This window comes from Patiria miniata, unplaced genomic scaffold, assembly GCF_015706575.1.
Source record: "Patiria miniata isolate m_02_andy unplaced genomic scaffold, ASM1570657v1 HiC_scaffold_24, whole genome shotgun sequence".
NCBI classification, from domain to species: Eukaryota; Metazoa; Echinodermata; class Asteroidea; order Valvatida; family Asterinidae; genus Patiria; species Patiria miniata.
Window position 1 is genome coordinate 1,601,671 of NW_024037063.1, and position 27,178 is coordinate 1,628,848.

Here is a 27,178-nt window from a genome sequence, read left to right on the forward strand (position 1 = left end):
ACAGCAAGGGAAAGCCTTACAACGATACTGAATGTAGTTTTATTTTAAAATTTGGCTCAATGATCAGGTTTTGTGTTTCACAAGCAGAAATTCTTAATTTTTTTTTAAAAAGCCGATTTTTTGCTTGCGCTTGTAAAACTAAAGAGAGGGCGCCATTTAAAGTCACCGGTCAGCGGCGCGTACACCGCGCATGTGTGCATGCATCGTGCTCTCGATTGTGAGCAAAGATGGTATAGCGCCGCGTATTGTGAGGATGCTTTTGGTGTAATTTTATCCCAGCTAATAGAATAAGCGTCCTTGACCCAGGCCCACTCGATAAGTGTATTGGCCTGTGGTTTCACTTTTTCTAACAACAGCGTCATTTTGATCTGGGCTTGGACTGGGTGTTGGACTTGAATCGATTTTGTTACGCTTGAATGCACCTGAACGACAATCGCACCATTCCTCCATGCTCGCACACAGACAATGACAGACAGGTATGACAGTTTGATTAAAAAAAAAATTATGTTGAAATAAATTTTAAGTTTTTTATGCCGGACATGCCGGAAAAAAGCAGTTTAATTAAATAATAAGCCTGATTTTTGCAATATAATCAGATAATTGTTGTAATCATTGCTCCATGTTGTAATGAACACGGACATAGGCCATGTCTTCAAAATACAACATGTACAAAGCGGCTATCGTTACGGCAGCCGTTGCTTAGGCATTAGCACCCTCTACCTTAGGCATTAGCACCCTCTACGATACCACTTTTTTGATACGCACGAAGGTATATAATTATTTGTTATCCCCACGTTTTAGCGAGCAGTGTGCCAGCTCAGTCGATAGACATGATCAGATGATAGAGGGTAGGATTTTGCACCGCGAGGTTGCTGGTTCGCATCTCAGTTTTGCACTCAAATTTTTTTTTCTTTTCTAACCTGAGGCTTTGGAGGATTGTTTTTTAAAAGGGAAATAAAATCCGAATTTCATAACATTCAATTCAGGCAGTTTATATTTTGCCGGAGACGGCAAACCTTTAGTAAACGTTAGTTTGCCGGATATCCACTGAACATCAGCAGTTACTGTTTTTTTGTACTTTAACATTTTCCGGTGACAAGTTTTAGTCTGGCTCCATGCCAAAATTATCGTTGTTACCTCGTCTTCACAAGATGGGATTCAGACCATTTTATAATTTCGGACTTTATTTCCCTTTAAAAAAAAATCCTCCAGAGCCACAAATCTGAAAAAGAAAATGTAATACTCTGCAAAAAATGTTTGGGACAGGTTAAAATAATAAAGGAAGAATATTCTTTATTTATTTGGGGATGAGAAAAAAAAACTTAAAAATGTGGTGTGGTCGGATTCGAATGCGAGTCATCCACTACACCAAACGTGCTACACAACTTTTGGTGGGAATTTTATACATCTTATAATTCAGCCCTATTTTAAAGAGTACAGCACCCTCTGTTGATATGGATTGCCGCCGGCAAACCTTTAGTAATCGTTAGTTTGCCGTCATTACCTCCGGCAAAATATCCACTATCTTCAATTCACTTTTTTTCTTCTAATTTGATATTTTCTTCTACCGTAACGATAGAAAATGGGAAATGCGTTACGGCTGCCGTAACGATAGCCACTGCGTTCAAAATATCCTTCGTAGTTTTCAGCATATCAGGGGCCATTCAAAATGTTCAATGTTTTAAAATTTCGAATTTTTTTCCAAATTATTTTGACCCACCCACCCACCCCTAATTTCAATTAATAAAAACTGAACATGTATAGGTGCTGCAGGGAGTGCATTCCACCAGGCATCTGTTAGGGGGAAGGGGAAGATAAGTAGCTGCATACGGGCTGCAGTGGGATTGACACATGTCAGGATAATGTTTTGTTTTCCTACAGGCATGTGGCCCTATTTGTCTACATTTTGGTAATGATATACCGGTATTTGTGGAAATTCCAACAAATCGGTAGCCATCGTCACCCTAAAATACCGAGAACCAAATGTGCGTCTTTTAATTCCATATTTAGTCGTACAATCATGGTCTGGACAAAATAGACATCAATCCCTGTGGACAGATGAACCCTAACTCCCCAGCATGATTTACTAGGAACCATAGGCCTACCCATCCTGACTAAGTTTCTGGAGGTGTGCCAACCCAATGTAAAAAGACTGTCAGTTTATACAGATTCCAACAAATCATACTGTTGGGGTTTGATGGGTTGACTTCTGTTACGGTTAGTAAAAAGGGCGGCAGAAAAGATAATCCTCAAAATTGGTTGGCCTCGGTGCCTAGCTGCAAATACTCCACGTCCTTGGTGTCTGGATGGTAGGCTTAATTCTTTTTTTATACACACTATCTAGAACTTCTGTTTACTTTAGTTGATAGCACAGTTACAAAAATCTATGCAGACACTGCAACCTTAACATCACCTGATGTTTTCAAAAAACAAACACGATTAAACGATACTTGCAACGTTTCCAAGGGGCGGATATACATTGTATGAAGGGCCCAATGATCAAAATTATGTAGCAACCAACATTTGAAGAAAATATAAAAACTGGACAAATAAGGTTGTAATTTCAACTGATTATTGTAAACTGTAAAAGTTGAGAGAATAATGAAAGATCCTGATTTGGCCAAAGTACGATGAGGCCTTCAAACTTTTTTATAACTCTGTGTTATCTGTTTACAAGATATTACCCTCCCCCAAGAAAAAAAAAAGAACAACAAATTGTTTGGAGTACGCACATGGGCAGATGTCCTGGCCAGCACCGTGTTATATGGGGAAGTTTTCTATAATAATAGGGAAATTAAAAACGAGTTATGGGAACTTCCTTCTGTCCTCATAGTGTTTTTTTGGTGGTGGTGTTGTTTTTATTGGTCCATATGATAACAGTCGCTCAACAAGTGTGTTGTCCCAAAAAAGCGGAACAAGATTGTGAGCAAATTTCGAAGATTCTTTTCAGTTTGTGAATTCATGGAGCTATAAAAAGGGTGCTAAAGGGAATATACATAGGCCTACAACATTTGCAAGCATAAAAAAATACCAAATTATTATGAAATACACAATGTACCTTTCTGGACTGTCAGTGTTCTGTCACTGTAATTTCTAAAGCATCCTGTAAAATCTTGGCACCTGGTGTGCTGACATTTTAAAGAAAACTTGTAATTTTGTATCAATTTCCAATGCTGGTCGGCCAACCAGCGTAGGGAAAAAAACTGGCTTTTTTGAAATATATGTACTGCCCCCAATTTTCCATATTTAGTTAGTCTGCATTTTGTTTGCAGTCGAGCTAGACTGGGTCCCTGACCTTACAATTCCCCGACATCTACCATATAAAGTGGGATCCGGGAATCAGACTACAAGAACACAGTTTTTCTTGGTTTTTCCAGCATCTACAAACCCAAAACTTCAAACAAGTCCGTGTAACAATATTTGCTTTAAAATACTAACCCTCCCAAATCTATCCATTTCTGAAAATTACAGCAAAAGCAAATGTTGTATTTCCTTTAACTCCCACAAAAAATATCTTTGTTTCGTGCCATTTGCTATAAAATCTAGTTGGGCTTCTTGGAAAGATTTAGGATTATAGGCCAGATTGCTTTCCATTCATGCCACAAAGTTCCCTAACCCAGCATACCAACCATTCACAATTCACTCTGAATCAGTTCTGGTTAGCCATTTCAAAACCATTCAAAGTCGTTCATGCAGAAATACAAAAGTAGTCCAGGTTTTCATATGCAAAATTTTTTTGGGGTAGGGTTGAACACCTTTTGTGGATATTGGGTATGGGTTGTGTACTGGGCTGTTTCTTGCTCTATGGGTGTACACGTACACTTACACATGCCTAACGGGGAATTTGTGGATGAAGTGGTGAGTGTCTTTTGATTTGTCTTTTGGGTGTCGCAAAGTTACTCTGCAGATACATTTGTACCAATTCTAAATTGTGCTAAGTTCATAGAGTCTCCTAGACTGCAATTGAAGGTTGGTGCCTAAAACTATGCACCAATTATCCTTGCAGTTCAAGGCATAGCCCCATAAATGTGGCCTATTTACTGGACTGCCTCCGTAAACATAGGCCACACATCCACATGTACAAAAATCGTGTCGACGGAGCCAAATTTTGATTTTCACATTTAGGCTTAGTTTGTAGGTTTTTTTTGCTTTAGAAGCATACTCACCCTCTTTACAGGCTAATCAGAAAGTGCTGCCTTTTTCAGATGTCTAATTTTTGTGAAATTTCATGTTGAAATTTTGATACGCAAACGTGTAAAAATGAATCTGGAAATTTTACGAAAAATATACATCTGAAAAAGGCAGCACTTTCTGATTAGCCTATAAAGAGGGTGAGTATGCTTCTAAAGCAAAAAAAACCTACAAACTAAGCCTAAATGTGAAAATCAAAATTTGGCTCCGTCGACACGATTTTTGTACATGTGGATGTGTGGCCTATGTTTACGGAGGCAGTCCAGTAAATAGGCCACATTTATGGGGCTATTCAAGGCAGTGTTCACAATATGTACTTTACTCAATACTTATGTTAACTGTAGTTCGTGATGTGTATTTTGCCTTTACATAGAGCAAGAAACAGATTACACATGTAATGTACTTAATAATTCATTACACGGTGTGCATTACGTATCGTTGGACAAAATGCGACATGCAAGAAACACACACAAATCCTCAGAACTAGAAAACCACCTGTGATTTTAAATTGTAATGTATTTTACATGTACAGGTTCATGACAAATGCAATACCAAAGGGGTGGAGCTAATTAGAGCTAGGGTTTGGGGGAGAGTGAGAAAAGAACGTTGCAACCTGACGCCACTTCAGTGGTTGTGTACAAAGTCTATGGAGAGCCAAGAAAATTTTCAAAGTAGGCCTATCTCCTTAAAAAATTGGAAATGTTTCTCAGTCCCAGATTCATGTCTTATTGTCATTGACCGTCATTGAGATGATAAATCTATATGAAGAAAAAAGCAGTGTCAGGTTGCAATATTCTGTCCAAGAGTGATGTTTTCCCCCCTTGTTTATCAAGTTAGGGTTAAAGAGTTAAATTGATAAAAAAAATTCCCCTCTTTCAAGTTAAAGTGCCTGCCATTAAGAGTGATCGAATGAGACAGAACATTTGTAACAGACTCAAACCCAAAGCAGCAACGTTGCAAAACGAGCGGCTTATCCAACAGAGGGGTACCCTAGTATTGAGATATTTTGAGATACGTACATGTACACCAACACACGTCTTATCCAAGACACTTGGCATATTTTTCTTCCTCTTGTGCCATATTTATATGGAGGAGATTTGGTAGTTTGCCAAAACTTTGTCGTGCTTGGAAAGTGAAGCTTACAACATACCGATAAAAAAGTTGTTGGCATACATTGCACCAGTACGTATAACAATAAAATTGTTAGTGGTAAAGGAGGCATGTTGAAATTACATGTAGATTTACTTTTGTTGTATTTAATTTTAAGTACTTATGAAAGTGAAACCGATACATCAAATTCTAGTCTGGCGATGATAAGAATGATCCCAGTAACATTAGACCCTGACATCAGTTCCATTTCATAATATTTGTCAAAGTTCCGGTTTAAAGAGAAAGTCATGTACGTTGTACATGTAGTTTGGAGTAAGTCTGCAGTGTTGAGCAGTGGTACAGATATGTACATGTCAGTGGGTAAAGGTTTGTACCTTGTGATTTGAAGGGGAGTGGTTAGAATCCAATTGTAGAACATGTGCTGTGTCCTGTGGCAAGCCACTTTACTCTCAATGGCCTCATCTTAGCTGGATCTAAAAGAGAAAGTCATTGGTAAGAGCATGGAGGAATATTCCTCCATGGTAAGAGACAGTCTGCAGTGGTGAGCAGTGCTAAGTGGTTTAAGTTTTGTGACTTGTGATTTGAAGGTAGAGGTTCGAATCCAGTTGCTGGTCATTTGCTGTGTCCTCGGGTAAGCCACTTCACTCTCATTGGCCTCACGTTGCGTGGGTTTCATAGAGAAGGTCATTGGTGAGAGAACGTCCACAGTAAGGAGCAGTGGTAAGTGAGTGGATTAGGTTTGTGACTTGTCATTTAAGGGTGAAGTTTCGAACTCAGCTGGTTGAAGTGTTGCTGTGTCCTCGGGCAAGCCACTTTACTCTCGCCGGCCTCATCATAGCTGGGTTTTAAAAAGAGTCATTGGTAAGAGGAGGGGTCCCTGAGCAAGCCACTTTACTCTCATCTCACCTTGGAGTATTGGAACCGTCAATTGTTGATCTACATTCCTCACTTAAAAAAAAAAGAAGTCATTTCCCATGACATATGGCATTTCAGTTGGTTTTCCTTATTGGAAGTCCTTGCCTAGCAGGAAATATTATTGTATTAATGTACTTCCCATCTCTGTTTCACAATTGTATTTTTCTTTTCTTTTTTCCCCGCACAGGATGGAAAGCTTGGTTCAGTATTGTGTTGAACATCCTCTGCTGACGGTTGGGGTAACTGCTGCTGCGTTAGGTGCTGCTAGCCTTGCAATGGGTAACGGGCCAGAGCCAGTAAAACAGGCGTTCTCCCTGGACAGACAATCCGTAGAATTGCCGGTAAGTGTACAAATGATTCGGTAAAAGTTAGCACTGTAAATGTGTAGTGGTACATGTTTGCTGTACATGAAGTTGTGAGTATGTGACATGAATGCATAAATTTGTTTACAGGCTAGTACAAAAAAAAAGAGTCAGATCGCATTCGTACCGGTATTTATAAACACTGTGACTAGTCAAATTCCATCAACAGACAAAAGAGGTTGTGATGATGAAGACTTGAAAAGTGCTGGTATTTTTATGCTATAAAATATCCAACCTTAACCAGTAATATGTAGCGTAAGAGGTGACTGCACAGCTGGCGTATCAATCACCCCCAGTCAAAGCATGGCTATATCAGATTGATCAGTCACAGACAGTAAAAAATTCAATCCACTTTCCCTGCCGTGCCTTTTACACAGGCTAGTCACCAACAGTCAAATCATATTTCTTGTAGGCACTGTGACAGTCAAATTCCATCAACAGACACTTGTAAGCTTATGGTAAGCAAAGCTGGCTTATCAATCTTCTACAGTCAAAACACTGCTGTATCAAGTTTCATAACAGTCACAGCCAGTCAATCCTGCTTTATGTGGGCAAGGAGCACTCAACTGTTAAAAACAGTCACTTGATTGCATTTGACTGCTGGGTTGGCGTAGCTGAATTTGCCAACCGAGAAGGGAATTAATTAGGGCTCCGTTGCCACTATATCAAGCGCATTTGTGTACAAATTTGTGCACCAAGTCCATTCGATTGTGTGAATGGAAGGAACACTACTTGTCGTAGAACGCCACGTGTTTGCACACATGGCATTTTATGAATGTAGGGTCCAAAGTGTGATCATTGCTACTTTGTTATTTGTCATTCAGGTATCATTTATAATGACTTCAAACAATTTTTTTAATTGTTGGGCCAGGGTAGGTAGTTTGCTATTCCTAGTCATTCTTCGCGGATGACTGCATTAATCCTAACTCACAAGGGGGTATGCAAAATCGTATTGAAATTGGAGGATTCAGGACTCTTAGGGCTAACCCTAACGATCCCCAACCAGCCAAACTCCAACACCGGGGTTTGTTGGAATCTGTTAGGATGAGTACTGCACTAGTAAACTGACTGTGCTTTACTCCCAGGGAGTTAAGGAGTGTATCAAAATTATAAAATCATAGACGTCAGATACTGGTACTGGTTCCAGGGACAGGAGAAAAAGTTGACCCCACATTAAAAGAATGACCCACATCTAGAGGTGTGCACAAAATGCTGGCATCTTTGTGTGGTTTGGGCACAGCAATAAAGAATACTCAAATGTTTTATTGAACAGGTTAAAGTTGTGCATTCCAGTACAAGTGGATCCATGCAAACTCTTGCATCAAATGATGTGATAACCTTTTTTATTTAGATTTATCACCTTGATTGACCTTTAAAACGTTAAATATTCGTCCCCACTGCTAGGAGATAAGCATAGAAGAGGGGGCTTCATCTATATAACGTGTACAATTTCTGATAAGTTTTTACATGTACGCACATGCATACATGTACATACATGTACATTTACATGTAGCTCTTGGAATATGTGGATATACTTTTGCATGTGTCAAAGCCAGAAGCATTGGACCTAAAAATTACACGGCATAATAATAATCATAATAATAACATGGTGCTTACTGTACCATGTCGCTTTTTACAAATGTCTAAATAGCACTTCAAATAATATCCCCTTTAATGGCTGTGCATAGAGAGAAATGTGGACTTTTTATTAATTCATGTACATGTGCATGAATGGTAAATATGTCACTCTGAATATGGTGTGACATTGATTCTGGGAATAAATTTTTAAAAATGGGCTACAGCCAGTGATAATAATACATGCAGGAACTGCCTACATGTCGGTTTACTACTCATTGTGATTGTGGCAATTGTGGCATGATCACAATTCGCACGTTGCCAATTGGCACGTTGCCAAGTGCCACTTCCATTAACTTCAGAGGGGGAAATCCAGAACGAAAGGTCATCGACACTCATGATCAGGCAACATCCGTGTCCATGTTGTGTGGGGTGATCTCAGCAGACATGATTCCTTATTAATGTAGCTATCACATGACTTGAAATGGGAATCATACCACACTGGCTGTGATGTACATGTGTTATGCATTTGGGCTTGACAGAATCACAATAGTTTTCTTAATACGTGTGGCCAAGTTACATTTTTAAAGAGGTTTATACTATGCTGCATCGGGAGTCCTGTTTATTACGTCACGATTTACTATGTTTTGTTTGCTGCCCCCAACGATGTCTTTTACACACATTGCACGTTCGGGTCGAAACAGGACCTGAAAACAGCTCTCAAAAGTACCTTTCGTACTCATTTCATGACAGACACAATAGTCATTTTTATTTCATCACACCTTAGGCTACATACCGTATACCCAAAAAATGACGGAAAGTCTTCGAGCATTCCGCAGCCTCTTTAAGGCATTTGGAATGGTTACCTTGGTATTATTATTTTTTTCAATTTGAAAGGGACCTTTAAATGTGGTTGTTGTAAATAGTGAGATTATTTAGCAGTTAGTCATATTTGTATCTCGCCCCTCATTAAACAAAACATAAACTTTATTAGCCACTTGCAAGGGTATAATGTATGTTAATTTACATAGAGTTGTAATACTGGTCAACCCTATGATTCACAAGATTGCAACGAAAAATAAGATTGGATTAGTAACTATACATGTACATACGACACAGAACTCCCTTTTTAGAAATATTTTGTACACACAGAATTTTGCATACATTGTACCAGAATGTGAAATTTGGCTTAAGAAAAACAGAAATCTCATACTACAATGTACATGTACATAAGTTGTGGTTTGCCATTATTTCTATGCAGTATAACCTTGCATGAAAAGCACATGTACATGTACTGTACACTGTATGTAAGGACACATTTAACAAAAAGGTGTTTCCCTTTCTTTATGTAGTTTTCAGGATGTACATTTAACAACCTTTTTCTCACTTAAATAGCTGCTACCTGTCCAGTGCTGTCTGTTGCTTTACAGTCTTTAATGTTCGCCCTTTAACATCCTTTTTGTTTTCGTTTAGGAATTTATTTGGATTTACTCCATTGTGCCAAAAGGAAACAATCCAGGATAAATGCATTAAATTTTCTTGCTTTGTCAACATCCTGGACAGGAAAAGATTAAGCTTTGGTTTTGGAAATTTTTTTTGGGGGGGGGGGGCCCAGTGAGCTGTTTGAATCGCTCAGGAATCAAAACTCATAATTTGAATGAACAAAAGTCCAAACAAAGTCCATTAACTTCAGAGGGGGGATCCAGAACGAAAGGTCATCGACACTCATGATCAAGCAACATCCGTGTCCATGTTGTGTGGGGTGATCTCAGCAGACATGATTCCTTATTAATGTAGCTATCACATGACTTGAAATGGGAATCATACCACACTGGCTGTGATGTACATGTGTTATGCATTTGGGCTTGACAGAATCACAATAGTTTTCTTAATACGTGTGGCCAAGTTACATTTTTAAAGAGGTTTATACTACGCTGCATCGGGAGTCCTGTTTATTACGTCACGATTTACTATGTTTTGTTTGCTGCCCCCAAACGATGTCTTTTACACACATTGCACGTTCGGGTCGAAACAGGACCTGAAAACAGCTCTCAAAAGTACCTTTCGTACTCATTTCATGACAGACACAATAGTCATTTTTATTTCATCACACCTTAGGCTACATACCGTATACCCAAAAAATGACGGAAAGTCTTCGAGCATTCCGCAGCCTCTTTAAGGCATTTGGAATGGTTACCTTGGTATTATTATTTTTTTCAATTTGAAAGGGACCTTTAAATGTGGTTGTTGTAAATAGTGAGATTATTTAGCAGTTAGTCATATTTGTATCTCGCCCCTCATTAAACAAAACATAAACTTTATTAGCCACTTGCAAGGGTATAATGTATGTTAATTTACATAGAGTTGTAATACTGGTCAACCCTATGATTCACAAGATTGCAACGAAAAATAAGATTGGAATAGTAACTATACATGTACATACGACACAGAACTCCCTTTTTAGAAATATTTTGTACACACAGAATTTTGCATACATTGTACCAGAATGTGAAATTTGGCTTAAGAAAAACAGAAATCTCATACTACAATGTACATGTACATAAGTTGTGGTTTGCCATTATTTCTATGCAGTATAACCTTGCATGAAAAGCACATGTACATGTACTGTACACTGTATGTAAGGACACATTTAACAAAAAGGTGTTTCCCTTTCTTTATGTAGTTTTCAGGATGTACATTTAACAACCTTTTTCTCACTTAAATAGCTGCTACCTGTCCAGTGCTGTCTGTTGCTTTACAGTCTTTAATGTTTGCCCTTTAACATCCTTTTTGTTTTCGTTTAGGAATTTATTTGGATTAACTCCATTGTGCCAAAAGGAAACAATCCAGGATAAATGCATTAAATTTTCTTGCTTTGTCAACATCCTGGACAGGAAAAGATTAAGCTTTGGTTTTGGAAATTTTTTTTTTGGGGGGGGGGGGCCCAGTGCTATGTTTGAATCGCTCAGGAATCAAAACTCATAATTTGAATGAACAAAAGTCCAAACAAAGTCCCCTCTTTGTCCCGTACATGTATGTAACGACATGTTTTCTTTAATAACATAATCATTGCAAAGACCAATAACATGAAAATTCTTGTGAGAATAAAAAAAACACTGAAATCCATGAATATTTTAGTGGGTTAAACTTTCATTACATATGGGACATAGCGTGAATTCTTCGACTTGCCCAAGTCCATTTTGTTTTACATTAATCCTTTGGAATTTGAATTTGGCAACTTTTAAGATTCTCTATCATTCAAATGAAAACTTTAAGGTTAGGGGTATGGGTCAAGATACATGTACATGTGGCTTTTGTCCACGTGCTGCATCTCTTTGGAATTCCTTGCCTGGTGCTTGTTTCCCTCCAACCTATGATCTGTCCTGTTTCAAGAGGAATGCTAATTCCTACTTTCAGTTTTCCTGAGTGCCTACTCTTCGTTTAATTTCTTGTAGGCCTGTACCCGCTGTGGCTTTTAGCCTTATACCAGGCGAATATGCATAAAAAAACCAAAACAAAAAATTCAAACCTGAACAAGGCTGCAAGTTTTTTTTCCTTTTTCTTTTGAACTCCAGGGACCTGAGCATATCCACGTATCACCCTTGAATGACTACGCGAATGGCCAGCCGGTGATCCAAGATGGCTTCCATCCGGAGATCAACACTTGCTACGAGGCGCTCGAAAGTGGACTGAAGGCATCAGGTCGGCCAAAATACTGTCTAAAGAGCGGTTCTCATGCATGAAAATGAACGCAAATTTGTGATGTCGCTGCACAATTTTTAATTTTTTTTTCACACTGCAAGTTTGCAGAAGTTGAACACAAATTTTGCAGGGAATATTTCTTGACGTCAAATTCACTTCACATTCGCATGTAGTATTAACCATTTCACCAAGTGGGAAAAAGGGTTAAGTTAAAAGTGCGTACATGTATACACACTGAAGAAGAAAGGGCTATGAACAAATACATATTGCCAATTAAACTTTCAGTTTGTTGGGGTCAAGTTCTGTGAACTATTGAAATTAGCCTTGAAATTTAATTCACTGTGCACATGCTTTTTGTTATAATAGGCATTATACACGCACAAGCAAGTGATAAATAATACCAGCAAGGGTTCCTGGTCATCTATTGTCCCATTCCCCAGAATTCCTGCCGTGTGTAAAAACAATTTACACAAGGTATCGAACTACATATGATACTGACAAATCAAAAGTACCAGTACATGTGTCTCAATGAGTAACACATGCCTGAAATGCCTGTTTTTACAACTCCAGTTTTGAAATGAGTTTATTTATTTATTTCCCTTTTTCAAATTTGTTATTCTGCCCTAGGGCTCCTACTAGCAAACCAGGGTTAAAAAGTCCTTAGAAAGCATGTGACTTTGCTGTATTTGCTGTTGTAGTACAATGCAAACATACATAAAAATTACATTGAAAGAATTGGTGGCCGTGTGTTTAGCCAGTTCGCGCCGGGATTATTTTGACATTGACCGGACCCAGGTGCAGGCCGGACCCAGGTGCGGGTTCAGGCCGTCATATGCCGGTAGCACACCCTGATATTTCCGGCTTTGGTCGCTGCAAGCGGGTCGCAGACAGATATTTCCGGCCTTGCTCGTAGCGTGTTTATCCGTCATGTGTTCCAAATACCGCAAAACCTTTGCGTGTATACACATCATCCGACATGAACTAGTTAAAGGCATATACAGGATCGTTTACTTTGTTCGTTTCCAATAATAACACAGCTCAAAATCCATACGAAACATGAGTTCATCTACATGTATATAACTCTTTATTTCCCCCCAAAAATCACTTCATTGCCTGATCGTTGGAAAGTATCTGCATTTCTTGATGTCTTCTTAATGACAACAAGTCATGACAGAATAATTTCACTGACATTACCGTACTTAACCTACTTTTCAAATATGAATTACTTGGAATACATGATTTTTAGTTTGGGTTTTTTATTTTGTGTGTTTTGTGGTTTTGTAAAAGGTGATGGGCCGTGCCTGGGATGGAGGAGAAGTTCTGATGCACCTTTCCAATGGATGTCATACAGCCAGGTACAAAATTTGTGAAACACAAAATTTGAGAATTTACCAGTGTTGTCGTACTCGTACTCGTACTCAAGTACATTTCTTTTGGTACTCGTACTCCTGAAAATGTTCTCGTAATTGTACTCACAAGAAAATATTACCTGTAATGTGACTCGTACTCATGACAAAGTAATCATACCCGTTCTCTTTTTTATGCCCCGCGGCGAAGCCGAAGGGGCATACTGTTTCCGCCTTGTCCTTCCGTGGGTGAGTTTGTCTTACATACGCAGTGTGGACTTCCGAACAAAAGACGTCCACATAATGTAGGTAGCACCGACGTTGTGTGGACTTACCCCACGTCCACACAGTGTTTCCCCATTTCTGGAAAACAGGTTTAGAGGCATTTTTGGGTTAGGTTTATCTGTAGCAGAATGAAGAGAAACACTAAAGGGAATCATAGAAAAAAAATTGGGTTGAAAGAGTTTTCACAGTTTGAGAAAAATGAGTTTTTTCACTGGTTTTTCTTAACTACACGAAAGCAATGGAAAGTCCACACTAGTCATGTGAAACAAGTATGGGTGGGTGTGTGGGTGTGTGTGTCCGGACAAATCTTGTCAGCGCGATAACTTGAGAAATACTTAATATATGAACTTCAAATTTGGTTTGTGTATTGTTCTTGGTAATCCTAAGAAGCCTTTTGCATTTGGGGCCGAAAGGTCAAGGGTCAAGGTCACAGTGGCTGAAACAATAGAAATTTTGTCAGCGCGATAACTTGAGAAATACTTAATATATGAACTTCAAATTTGGTTTGTGGATTGTCCTTGGTAATCCTAAGAAGCCTTTTGCATTTGGGGCCGAAAGATCAAGGGTCAAGGTCACAGTGGCTGAAACAATAGAAATTTTGTCAGCGCGATAACTTGAGAAATACTTTACATATGAACTTCAAATTTGGTTTGTGGATTGTCCTTGGCAATTCTAAGAAGCCTTTTGCACTTGGGGCCAAAAGGTCAAGGGTCAAGGTCACAGTGACTAAAACAAAAGAAATTTTGTCAGCGCGATAACTTGAGAAATACTTTACATATGAACTTCAAATTTGGTTTGTGTATTGTTCTTGGTAATCCTAAGAAGCCTATTGCATTTGGGGCCGAAAGGTCAAGGGTCAAGGTCACAGTGGCTGAAACAATAGAAATTTTGTCAGCGCGATAACTTGAGATATACTTTACATATGAACTTCAAATTTGGTTTGTGGATTGTCCTTGGCAATTCTAAGAAGCCTTTTGCACTTGGGGCCAAAAGGTCAAGGGTCAAGGTCACAGTGACTAAAACAAAAGAAATTTTGTCAGCGCGATAACTTGAGAAATACTTTACATATGAACTTCAAATTTGGTTTGTGTATTGTTCTTGGTAATCCTAAGAAGCCTATTGCATTTGGGGCCGAAAGGTCAAGGGTCAAGGTCACAGTGGCTGAAACAAAAGAAATTTTGTCAGCGTGATAACTTGAGATATACTTTACATATGAACTTCAGATTTGGTTTGTGGATTGTCCTTGGCAATCCTAAGGAGCCTATCGCATTGGGGGTTGAAAGGTCAAGGGTCAAGGTCACAGTGGCTAAAACAATAGAAATCTTGTATTTATACTGAGATCATAGGGATTAGGGATTAATTCATATAAAACCTACAGAAGACACTAATGCTGTCAATGAACGTTCCATTTGACCAAGGTACATGTAAGTTGATGTTAGAGTGGTGTTATGTCATGGAAACAGTCACGGTTGCGGGGCATTTGTGTTTGTAAACACACCTGACTTGTCTTTTTAGAGATATATGTAGGAAAAAAATAGTTTTCTACTGATTGAGAGGCTTCTGCATTTATTTTATGACTAGTTTGACAGCAACAAGCCCTGGAAAACATGTGACACATTGAAATTTGTTCCTACTTGTGGAAGTACTCGTACTCGAACTCGAGTAAATTCTTTTGAAACTCTTGGAACAAAGTTGCCTGGTACTTGTTCTTGTACTCATCAAAGTGTACTTGACTCCAACACTGGATTTTACCAGTAGTCCTACAAACTGCGTCGTGGCAAGGACACAGGTCATAAAAGATCATCGTTTTTGAGGAGGGGGGTGTAAAATGGGTTACGAAAGGGGCAATTGAAGAATGATTTGTCTGATTCAGAAGGGGAAGTTGAAAGATAAATTTTGGTGACTAAAATTCTCTTGAGAGTCTCCGACAAACCTTTTCAGAGTAAAGATTTGTCTTAAAAAAATTATTTAGCTCCTTTTTTTTTGCTGAGAGCCAGACTTTGGTGTGATCATTAGAAACATCACATAATTCATTTTCTCCTTCAGCTCCAGAGTGTCGGATTTCAGCAAACTTTGAGTATCCTTTGGTAGCTAAAAAAATTATTAGGGTAAGGCACGCAACAATATATGTTTTTATTTTGTTGTATGCAGGTACGAGACAAAGCATTTCAGCTTGGTTCGGCACTCATCCAGAAGGGATGCCATCCCAGCAATGCAACCAACATCGGCGTCTACTCACAGAACCGGCCTGAGGTAATGATTGGAATATATTGGCTTTTGCCCTTCACTGAAGTCGTTTTTATGAGCACCGTATACTCGGTGCCGTCCGAGGGGCTTTTGAGAAATAAAGGTACCAAGTTCTGTTAGGTGGGACTCGAACTAACGACCTCCTGTTTATTAGTGCAGACGTCAACCACTCGACCACCAAATGTTCCAAGGTCTGCTGGCCCATTCAAATGTGATATAGCCACTGTTATGTAAATTGAATTGTAAATTTTATTACTTTATTTTGCCAATGTGTAAAATTGCTCTTACAAACTCTCAAATGGGACTGATGGTACAGTGCTGAAAAAAAAATTGATTCTGAGTAGTACAATTTACATCATCTTGTGGCAAAATTTGATAAAACGTCAGTGCTGTAACTGGATATTTTGAACATGTGGAAAGTGAAATGTCCTGAAGGTTTCTCCTTAACCCTAACATCCCAACTCCATCAAAATCCATCCCCCCATTTTGGGGGACTCGGCCCAGTAGGCCTGGTGTGGCTAAGTATGTTGGACTTGGGCCTAGTGGCCTGAAGCAGTGCTAGTGGTATCCGATTGATTTTGCCTAGCTTCCTGTACCTTCATATTTTTGTATTGGAAGCACAGTAATTGATGAATTTTGATGGACTTGGTCCACTTCTTAGTAAAAGACACTAGGGAGTTAGGGTTAAATGATTTGTTAACCCTAACAGAACTCAACCCATCAAACCCCAACGGCATGTTTTGTTGGAATCTGTCAGGATGGGTACAGTACCCCTAAACTGACAGTCTTTTACATTGGGTTGGCACACCTCCAGAAACTAAGTCAGAAATATGTGTATGCAGTTTCCCATATGGTGTTGGAATTTGCCAGGATGGGTATGGTTCCTAGTAAATCATGCTAGGAAGTTAGGATTAATGTGATTGTTTTCTTGTGTTTCTTTGCAGTGGGTTATTATGGACCGTGCCTGTATGGCATATTCCATGGTGGCCGTGGCATTGTACGACACGCTGGGCATTGAGGCCTGCAAGCACATTATCAACATCAGTAAGTCTACATAGATCAATGCCATTATTTGCAACTGAGCTATCCAGCCCTATGTTGCATGGTTCACCATTTTAAATATATTTTTTATCCGCCTGGCTTTCAAACCAGACGGGGATATTGTGATCGTGTATTCCTGCTGTGTGTCTGTGCAGGAGTGTGTGTGTTCCATTTCACTGTAAAGTTCAGTCATCGATCTCAACCAAACTTATGGAAGGTGGTCTGTGGAGAGAAGGCCGACCTCAAAAAAATCCTTTCCAATATGGATATTTACGAGGTCTCTGGAGAGATACTAATGACTCTAACATAATGTCAGTCAAAACTCCCCATTCAACCTAAACTGCCCATTCAACTGAGAACTGGTACCTGCCGGGTGGACAATCAAGGCCGTTGTCACATGAAAATCCGACTCCTATGAAAATCGGACCCCTATTTCCCTATTATTGGTTGATCCCTCGCACGTGACAGGTCACTCTCCCGAAACGATCCTAAAAATAGCATAGTATTGTACTCAAGTGTGCGCAGTACTACCAATGAGTCCACATTTCATGGAGTCAGATATTCACGCTACACTGTCACTGAAAATTGTCTGTACTAACTGCCAGGCTGTATGTGTATACAAACTGCCAGGATACCAGGGGGATCGTGCAAGTTTTACTTGCAGTATTTTTTTGTATCGTACTCAAAACTTTCACAGAGTGATAGGATGAATAAATAAAAAGTCATGGACATATATTGCACCCAAATATGTTTTGTTTATGGTTATCTAACTACAATTTCAATTTGTTGTGTTACAGCCGAGATGCCGGCCATCTTCATCGACAAGGTTTCCAAGCTGGACACTTTAACGGACATCCTCGGGGAGGACGCCGCGGTCAAGCTGGTGGTCATCTTTGACGGACCCATCCCGGAGGACAAGAAGGAAGAGTTTGAGAAGCGAGGCATCGAGCTCATCCTGTACGAAGACATGCTGGAAATTGGCACCAACAATCGGCAAGAACCGGTGGTAAGTCCGATAAATTGTTACAATTTTTTTGACTGCAGCACTGTTAATATGGGCGATTCACAATTCAGTGCGCCACCAAGAGTTTGTCACGGAGAGTTATTTTTCCCAGTGCGTTGTGGGAGATGGTGGACAAATTTGACTGTGGTCGGTTGGTAGAGCACCGGAACGGCAATCCGGAGGTCGCAGGTTCAAACCCCGCTCCAGCCAACTTCTTTGTTCAACCTTAAAGTAATTACAATTCACCGAGTCAGTTACCCCTGTGTGGCTCTATGGAAATCTAGAATTAACTTGTTGGGTGTTAAAACGAGACAAAATGTAACCGGATACCTGCCATTTTAAAGGCTGGGTACGGCTTTTCCCTGCAGGTATCCGCCCCAGCATTAGCCCTGTTCATGGTCAGTTTGAATCGAGGTTTGTGCTCCGTTTGAAACGAGGTTACTTATTTATTCATAAAATTCTACTAATTGCATGTTTTAATTCACACAGCTTCCTAAGAAGGATGATATTGTTTCCATATGCTTCACCAGTGGCACTACAGGTAATCAGTGAAGAAATATTGTACGAGAAATGCACAAAGCTTCCCCCCCCCCAGCAGCCCCCCCTCCCCCCCCCCCAACACATGTTTGGAAGAGGGGGTGGGCGGTTGGAAAGGACAGTTTTTTTAACCTTTTTGCTTATAGAATAAACTGTATTTCTTCAAATTGGTAAAAATTATTAGGCTTAGTAAAGATATAAGCGTGTCTCGTCCAGCTTTTATGAAAAAAAATGAAGGAGGCAGGCATTATGTTTTTTTTTCGCAGGATGGTGAATTATCCAACTTTTCTCGACTAGTTTTTTATACAAAATTGTGTCCCAAGGAGCTATTTATACCTAGCCAGTTAGTATCTAGTTTGAAAGGGTTATCCCTAAGTAGCTACAGTTTTGTTGGAAACAAATAAAAAGACAAACAGTGACAATTTATGTGCAAAATATATTACAAATGTATAAATTGGATGTTTGTTTGTGTTTTTTTTTCCAAATAAAAGTAGGCAGATGTGAAAAAAAGAAGCGGGTGGGGACGAGGAACTGGTTTATTTTTTTACTTGGCCTTATCAAAACTTATTACCAAGAGTAGAGATAAGTATTTCTCATGGAGGAGTAATTTTACTCCCCAGATTTTAGGCTTTGGATAATGAAAGTTAATATTTTACTGACATTTTTTAATTTTTAAAGAGCGAGTCTTTGTCTCTAGATTTTTCCGGTATTTCACTGTCTAAATTTGTGCGTATATATTTCACTTCTAAAGACGGCTTTGTTTTCTGCTTTTCAGGCATTCCAAAAGGGGCCATCATGACGCACGATAACTTCATGAATGACATCAAGGGGCTGAACGTTTTCGCAATGGTCAGTGTCGTAGCCTCTTATCGAAAAATATTTGTAAACGTCTTGTCGCAAGTAAAGACCTTTCCAAAATGTGCCAGTTGGGCCTATTTGAAACACTTGATGTTGAAGCTGATTCAGTTTAAAGGGAAAATACAACATTTGCAAACATCAAAAAATAAAAGTACCAAATCATTTTGAAATGCCTTACTGGACTGTTAGTGAATGACAGTGTAAAGCATCCTGTAAAATCATGGCACCTGGTATACTGTCATTTTCAAGAAAAGTGGTATTTTTGTATCAATTTCCAACGCTGATTGGCCGATCAGCGTTGGAAAAACTGGCCTTTTTTCAAATACTGGCCCCAGTTGACCATCGCACTTGTTTGCAATCGATTGCACACCTATGAACGGGTACAAGCCAGCTAGACTGGTTCCCTGACCTTACAATTCCCCAATATATGTAAACTGCTCTGTTTCTTCTTAAATGGAGTCAGGGAACCAGACTACAGGAAAATGATTGTTTTTCTTGGTGTTTATAGCATTTTCGAACCCAAACCTCAAAAAATCAGTGTAACTATATTTGCTATATATTTCCAACCCCCCAATTCCATCCATTTCTGAAAATTACAGCAAAAGCCAATGATGTATATTCCCTTCAAGACCTAGGCCTGATATTTGGGTTGTGAGTTTTGTCCTAATTCCACAATTTGGAATCTTTTTTTAATGAAATGTTTACACGTGATTCTCATTTGTAGGTTCTTTATTTACATCCGAGAGAATACATTTTCTCTGTCAAATTTTATATATTTTTTTAGGATCAATTTTGGATGTCCAAAGACGACACTCATCTTTGCTACCTACCATTGGCCCATCAGTACGAGCGTCTGGTCACGGTGAGTTATTTTGAATGTTGAAATAATTTTTTTTTTTAATGGCAGAAATCATTAAAAAAAAAATAATTAAAATAAAAAATTCAAACATTGTGGGACATGTCTTCTGCTAAGAGTTTACCATAATATATTTTTCTTGGGTTAACTAAAATTGAATTCGAGATCCAGTCATGAGCTGATCACACTGTGTGACAATTTCCTTGGTAACCATTTTTCTTGCTGCACCAGTGTCTTTGGTCTGGAGAATTCAAAGTGAAAAAGTGCCAAGCATTCTGAGCAAGTCAGTGTACCAGATGTTTTTCAAATTTAAATTCCAAAGGTATAAATCACTCGCATATGGCTTATTGGGCTCAGCTCCAGAACACTGTAATGGGTTTTTGCACCAATTTTTGCTGGGAGAACAAAGAAGACCTCACGCCCGACTGAACAGCCGACCGCTGCATGTTGTGTTAAACGTATACTCGCACATCTTATGCAACACACACTGCCAACACCTTCTCCATGCAGCTACAGCAATGAATGCTACCATATGTGGTTGTGCTCTCTACTCTGTGTGCTTTTCTATGTACAATTGATATACTGTACATGTACATGTGTACTGTTTTAGTGTGCATGTACAAATGTACATATAATTGTGGATTTGGCAATGATGGTTGTCTCTGGTGAGCCGAGGACGGCAATGTGTTGGGCAATTATTGTCTGTGGGCGCGCATATGGCTTCGGAGGCCGACGGCTGATGTGCAGAGATGATTGCAGATAGGGCACGTGACGCCGCTTGTCAGGACAGGCGCTGTTCTAGCTATGTCGCCGGTCACGTGCAGCAGTGAGACGCAGGCTATGATCGGCCTCGCGGTTTGTTGCCGTTTCGTGGTCAATGTATGCCAGTTAATTGGTCAGGTTTAGGGCAGCAGTTTCAAGGTGTCGAGGTTGGAGGTCTGCCCACTTCAGGTTGTGCTTGAGGTTGTCTTTGTACCTCTTCCTCGCGCGACCCTCGCTGCGTCTGCCATATACTAGCTGCCATGGAATCCTGGACTCGTCCAAACGGTTAACAGGGTCAGTCCATCGAAGCTGGGCCTGGAGGATCAAGGCTTCGATGTTTGTGGAGATGGCTCTGTCCAGTTGTTCTGTGTCCAGAGAACAACAGACAACATGGTATGAGGTATGTCGATTATAACTGTGCCTCATCATCTTCAATGCATTGCCCTCACTTTTGCCATCAGGATTCAACTTTGCAGTGCCATCTCCACTCCCTAATCAGTTCCTGCACGCTTGCCAATTTATTTTATTTTATTTTTTTGGATAATTTAAATTTGTACCTCTGATTTGCAGTACACGCTCCTGCAAGTAGGTGCTAGGATCGGCTTCTTCCAGGGCGACATCAAGATGTTACTGGACGACGTTCAGGCTCTGCGGCCGACTGTTTTCCCCTCGGTGCCTCGACTCTTAAACAGAATATACGACAAGGTATTGTGGGTCATTCTATAAAATTTAGGGTCCCTTTTTTCCTGTCCCTGTTGCATCTGACATCTGTGATGTTATAATAAGCCACACAGTATTTCACAGGTCATTCAGAATAATCGATGTTTATTTCTTGATGCAGTCGTCCTCCAAGAGTGATTATGAATAACAAACTACCTACCCAACAAAATAAAATATTGTTTGAAGTCGTTCTTAAGGATACTTGAATGTACAAAGTACCAATTAAACTGGGACTGGAAGATACTGTGAAAGACTTCTTTTTGTAAATGGTAAAATTCAGGACAAATTGCGCATTATTCTTAACAACTATCAATTAAAAAAAATTCAATCTTCACGTCCAGTTTTTTTGAAAAAAAAAAATCTTGGTCAAGTTTGAATGTTTAAAATGAACTGCCATACTCTATTTGGTTTCTGTGTTTGTGTTCAGGTTATGACGGGAGTAAACAGCGCTGGCTGGGTCAAGAGAACTCTGTTCAACATGGCATTCAACAAAAAGAAGGCCGAACTGGCGAAGTATGTATTATTCATAAGATTTTGCACTAATTTAACTCGTTCTCTACCCTCGGTAACCAGAAGATTAGGTATGCAGTGATATTCATTTTATTCAGTTTTCAGAATATGAATAATTTTTTTTAATTCTTCCCTCCTTATTAGGGGTATCGTCAGAAATGACTCTTTGTGGGACAAGCTCGTATTCAAAAAAATCCAGGTAAGTTTATAATTATTCCTTTCATCTGACAACCAGAAGTATTTGTAAGCGATTGTTAAAGCGAAGCCCCTCTGATTGGTCGAGAGCTGGTCAGGTGACATGGTTCACGTGCTGAAACTTTTAGAGAATGTGGGCACTTGACATTGTAGATACTGCATTCACCATTGTGTATTTGTGAAGTGTAGACTTATGTGAATAAGAGAGGGCGCTGTCACCTAGCAACAGTATCCCAGGGAAAGAAGATTTGCTCCTCACTGGTTCACACATGCTGCTCATTGATTTTACACAGTTTATGTGATACCAGGGAAGGTGGGTTGACTGGTTCCCTTGTTTCTTAATCTAACTTCAAATAATCAATGCAGGGGAACCAGTTTAGAGAGGGGCGGGCTTCATCCTGAATTTTAAACTGGTATTCATCACATAATAATTGCCAACTTTGCATTTTTAGAATCTGCTAGGGGGTCAGGTGAGATGGATCATCACTGGTAGTGCCCCCCTGTCTACTGACGTTATCACATTCCTTAGGGTAGTTTTCGGATGTCTGGTAAGTCTGAAATGCTTCAATGACCGTGACATGTATTGCTTGATGGACACGTGGCTGTCATGCATGCTTGATGTGTGAAGTCCATTTGTAACATTGGCAGTTTTCTGAAACCAGACTAACCAAAATTACATTTTCATGGAATTTTTGGACTTCAGAGTTTGTTAATCCTTCCAAGTTCAACATTGTGTAGGGAAGCATTGTCACTATCTTTGCACATTATTTTTCATTCATCATTTTTTTTTTTAAACTGAGACTTTGTTTGGGGTTTTTTAAATTTTTAAAAAAGTGGCCTGATATTTCAGCCTTTAGCAAGGCCTTCTTCAGATACCTAAGTAACGCCTTCTTTTTTTCCTCTGAAAAAGGCCTTGCTAAGGCTGAAATATCATGCACTTTAATTTTTGTCAGTGAGCAGTTTTTGTAGCAGTTAACTTCATTTTCACAGTCTAAAAAGGATGCGCTCAAACATTCCTCGTCATCGATCACTTGGAATAAACACATCCTGTGGTATTTTTCATAAATTACAGTCAAAAGCGACTGACTTAAACCACTGCCAAAAAAAGTAATGAATTTGTGGTTTAAACTATGTTAGGTTTCGGAAGGATATGGGCAGACGGAATGTACCGCCTGCGCGACGCTCACGTCTCTGGCCGATATGTCCACGGGGCATGTAGGCGCACCCATTCCATCCTGCATGATCAAGCTGGTCGACGTGCCCGACATGAAGTACTTCGCTGCCGACGACAAAGGAGAGGTAATTAGGAACTTGTAGTTGAAACAAAATTTCTGCCTGTTTGGGAGAGGGTTACTGAGGGCAGGCCCACAGTGTCTGACGTACATTTTGGACGGTGTGCATAATTATGGTTATAATCTTCAAGTGGATTTTAATTCCGATAAAACGTATCGGTTAGTTACTACAACGATTTAGAAAAAAAGAAATTATTCATCCAACCTTTTTAGTTGTAGTAGAAATCGACTTGAAACACCATGGTGTCCGACACACTCAGATAAATGAATATTTTTGTGTGTGTACCCATTGATGAATTTTTCAGTTGCAAGTAACAGACGCACTGTTGAACATTGTTAAAAATAAGCTATATTTCAATAAAATACATTGAATATAAGCTTCAAAATTAAATGCATGTTTCATTTGTGGCATTTGGACCATTTTGAAATTTTTGACATTGAGGCGTATGTTTCTGTAGAATTGCCCATTTGTGTAAAGGATGAAAAACAATTGTTGACGTTAAATTCAACAATATTACAGCATTATTTATTTTGTTGACATAGAACTTGACTTACTGCAGCTTTCTTTTGTCACTGTTTTAATTGTTTACATGAACTAAACAGATATGCTTCAAAGGCCCCATAGTATTCAAGGGTTACCTGAAGCAGCCAGAGAAGACAAGTGAAGCTATCGATGAAGACGGCTGGCTGCACTCTGGCGATGTCGGTCAGTGGAACCGGGTAAGTTGAAATTAGTGGATATTAGTTGATAGTAATGGATGATGAGTTGATGAGAGTACATGATACTGTAGATAAAATTGTCAGCAGCAAAACTTTAGACTACAAATGATTTTGGTGTTTATTATTAGTTACTATCTGAGGATGTTGGTCAATGAACCTAGTATGTGGATATTAGTGGATATTAGTGGATGAGAGTTCATGATAGTGTGGATAAAATTGTCAACACCAGTAAAATTTCTAAAAACTTGTTATGAGCATGGTTGGCTGCTCTCTGAAAATGTTGGTCAATGAACCTAGTAAGTGGACGTTAGCGGATATAAGCTGAGAGTAGTTCATGTTAGTGTGGATAAGATTGTCCAGACCAGAATGACAAAGCAGCTTGCCAAAAAGGTGAAGGTATTGATCAAGATGGCTGGCTTCACTCGGGCGATGTTAGTCAGTGGAACCTGGTAAGTGGATAGTAGTGAAGCATTGTTGGCTGCTCTCTGAAGATGTTGCTCAATGAACCTGGTATGTGGATGGTTGGTTGACTTCAGAGGATTTTGGTTGATGAACCCGGTAAGTGGATATTAGCGGATAATGATGGATATTTGTGGATAGCAGTTCATGTTAGTGTGTGGATAAGATTGACTAGACCAGAAAGACACTCAGGGAGCCTGCTGAGGGGCTAGCTGCAGTCTGGTAATGTTTGTCAGTGGAACTTGGTAAGTGGATATTAGTGGATTTTAGTGGATGACAGTTCTTGATAGTGTTGGTTATAATATAATTAAATTGGATCCTTCCAAGCTGGGTGAATTTTTTTTTCTTGTTTGTTTTTGTGAGGGGGTGGTTTTGGTGATGTAGGTTAATGGAACCTACATGTAGTTAGTTGATATTAGTTGATAATGTGAATTTTTATTTTGTGCATGTTTTTGATAGAATGGTACTTTGAAGATCATCGATCGCAAGAAGCACATCTTCAAGTTGTCCCAAGGAGAGTACGTAGCCCCGGAGAAACTGGAGAGTGTCTACACTCAGCTGTCTCTAGTCGCCCAGGCGTTCATCTTCGGCGACAGCTTGAAGGTAGGCCAAAATTCATTTTCAATTTGGACGGAGTTTCGCATGTTATTGGAATTAGGAATTTTGGGGTTTGAGTCCACCTCAGAAACTCTGCTTTGAAATTGTTTGATATCTTAGCAATTTTTTTCTCAGATGTGTTCCATAATTTTGATAACATTACCCAACTTAACAATGTACCTTAATATCTGGGTGTTTCTCTTTGTGATGTGTAGAGCTGTCTCGTGGGTATCATCGTGCCCGATGAGGAGGAACTCAACAAGTACGCGGCCAAAAAGAAACTCACAGGATCCTTCAAAGAGCTTTGTGAAGTCAAGGCAAGTAGGAAAAATATAATCAGGAATGTTGGATGCAAATAACCACAGAGGGTGCCAAGAAAAAAGCATTTAAGAAAAATAATTCAGGGAGTCATTTTTAATATCTTATAAATGAAGTGCAGATAATGTCAAATTCATAGAAAGATATCAGGTTTCATGGTTGGTAACAGATTCCTTCCTTCGTGTTTCAAAGCAAGTTGTGTCTTTTGTTCACAGGAAGTGAAGGAAGCCATCTTGAATCAGATCTCCGAACATGGCAAGGAGGCAGGCCTAAAAGGATTTGAAGTGGTAAGTATATCTTTAAAAAAAAAAATTGAAAATTGGTCTTATATTGGTTTTTATGCAAAATACGACCATATTTTTTTTTGAAAAAAGCTGTGTGAATATTTTTGAGAAGCGATAGGAGGGAAATATTTGAAATCTAGGGAATCCATGTATTAAGGAAATCCGACTGCTCGATTGCATAGTGGAAAAATTGTCAATTTCATATATTGTCCGAAATGGCATAATAACCCTGTTTTTGACTCCATGCATGACCATGGCCTTATCGTGGGAGCTAATTGTTATGCAGGACTCAGTGCGTTGTGCACACAACATGGAGTTTGTGGGGTACTCACATTGTTCTAGTATTATCCCTCTTCTTTAGAATTTACTTTGTGGGTACATCAAAGACCGATTCGTGGGGAACCATCGTTAGCTTTTTTGCGATACCACGCAGCTGACAGAAACTGGTCTGTTCTATTTTCAGGTCAAAGCAATCCATCTTCATTCGGAGCTCTTCAGCACCGAGAATGGCCTGCTGACCCCGACGTTCAAGAACAAACGAACCACGTTAACGGAACAATTCCAAGAGGAATTAATGAATCTCTACAGTGCTTTGTAGGCGGACGTCGTGTGATGTCGGATCACAATTTACTCTCAAATTCTAATATGGTTGGAATCGTATGACGTCAAAAGTGCCACGTGACCATCTTGGTTTCTCCCATGATTGGCCGCCATGGCAGTAGGCAAGCGTTTTGGTTAGCGAGTACGTCGGTTGCGTTGTGAACTACAGAGTAAGGATTATTTTCACATAAAATAACCACAAGTTCTTTATCGATCAGCATAATGGTCACTACCTGTGCCGTGTACGCAGGGGTGGTGGAACACTTTTTAAAAGGGGGTGGGGGTGGGGGGGGGGGGGGGAAGCAACACCAAACATGGGCACTTCCGTCGATGTGAAAGTGGAGGAAAAGAATATGGTCCCGTTCATTTCATTATAAACCTATATGACGAGGAACAAATTATGAATACATTGTCCATCTTGCTCTTTGTGTTCTTTTTACCATGTTATGTAGAGAGACCGTTTTTTTTATCGCGAGAGGGGCACTTGCTTTTGATGGCCAGTTCAGTGACCATTTTATTCATGTGAAAAGCACTCTTATTTTTTAGGAGCCAGTTTTCCATCTTGAGAGGGGGCACAATTTTATTATTGCGAAAGGGGTATTCGTGCTTTCGAGCGGTAGTTTTCTACCTCAAGAAGGTGCACAATCTTGCGTGTACAGTTCTCACAGATTCTGCCATCCATCACAGCTTTGA

General features: G+C 39.5%; 1 protein-coding gene across 3 annotated transcripts; it reads left to right on the top strand.

Moving 5' to 3' along the window:
- The first annotated feature begins 16 nt into the window (after positions 1–16).
- LOC119731713 (long-chain-fatty-acid--CoA ligase 1-like) lies at positions 17–26,753 on the top strand. 3 transcript variants are annotated; one of them, XM_038204932.1, is made up of 21 exons: positions 17–33; positions 357–476; positions 6,404–6,557; positions 11,729–11,855; positions 13,143–13,210; positions 15,638–15,739; positions 16,678–16,777; positions 17,572–17,780; positions 18,267–18,318; positions 19,090–19,163; positions 19,957–20,034; positions 21,361–21,495; positions 21,938–22,023; positions 22,165–22,219; positions 22,668–22,763; positions 23,353–23,514; positions 24,111–24,227; positions 25,146–25,289; positions 25,499–25,600; positions 25,817–25,888; positions 26,349–26,753. In XM_038204932.1, the coding sequence occupies exons 2-21, from the start codon at positions 466–468 to the stop codon at positions 26,481–26,483; spliced, it is 2,079 nt and encodes a 692-aa protein (XP_038060860.1). In that variant the 5' UTR covers positions 17–33; positions 357–465; the 3' UTR covers positions 26,484–26,753. The 3 variants fall into 3 exon arrangements, with proteins under 3 accessions (XP_038060860.1, XP_038060861.1, XP_038060863.1); XM_038204933.1 differs by lacking the exons at positions 17–33; positions 357–476 and adding an exon at positions 3,782–3,858; XM_038204935.1 differs by lacking the exons at positions 17–33; positions 357–476 and adding an exon at positions 6,001–6,021.
- The last annotated feature ends 425 nt before the right edge of the window (positions 26,754–27,178 follow it).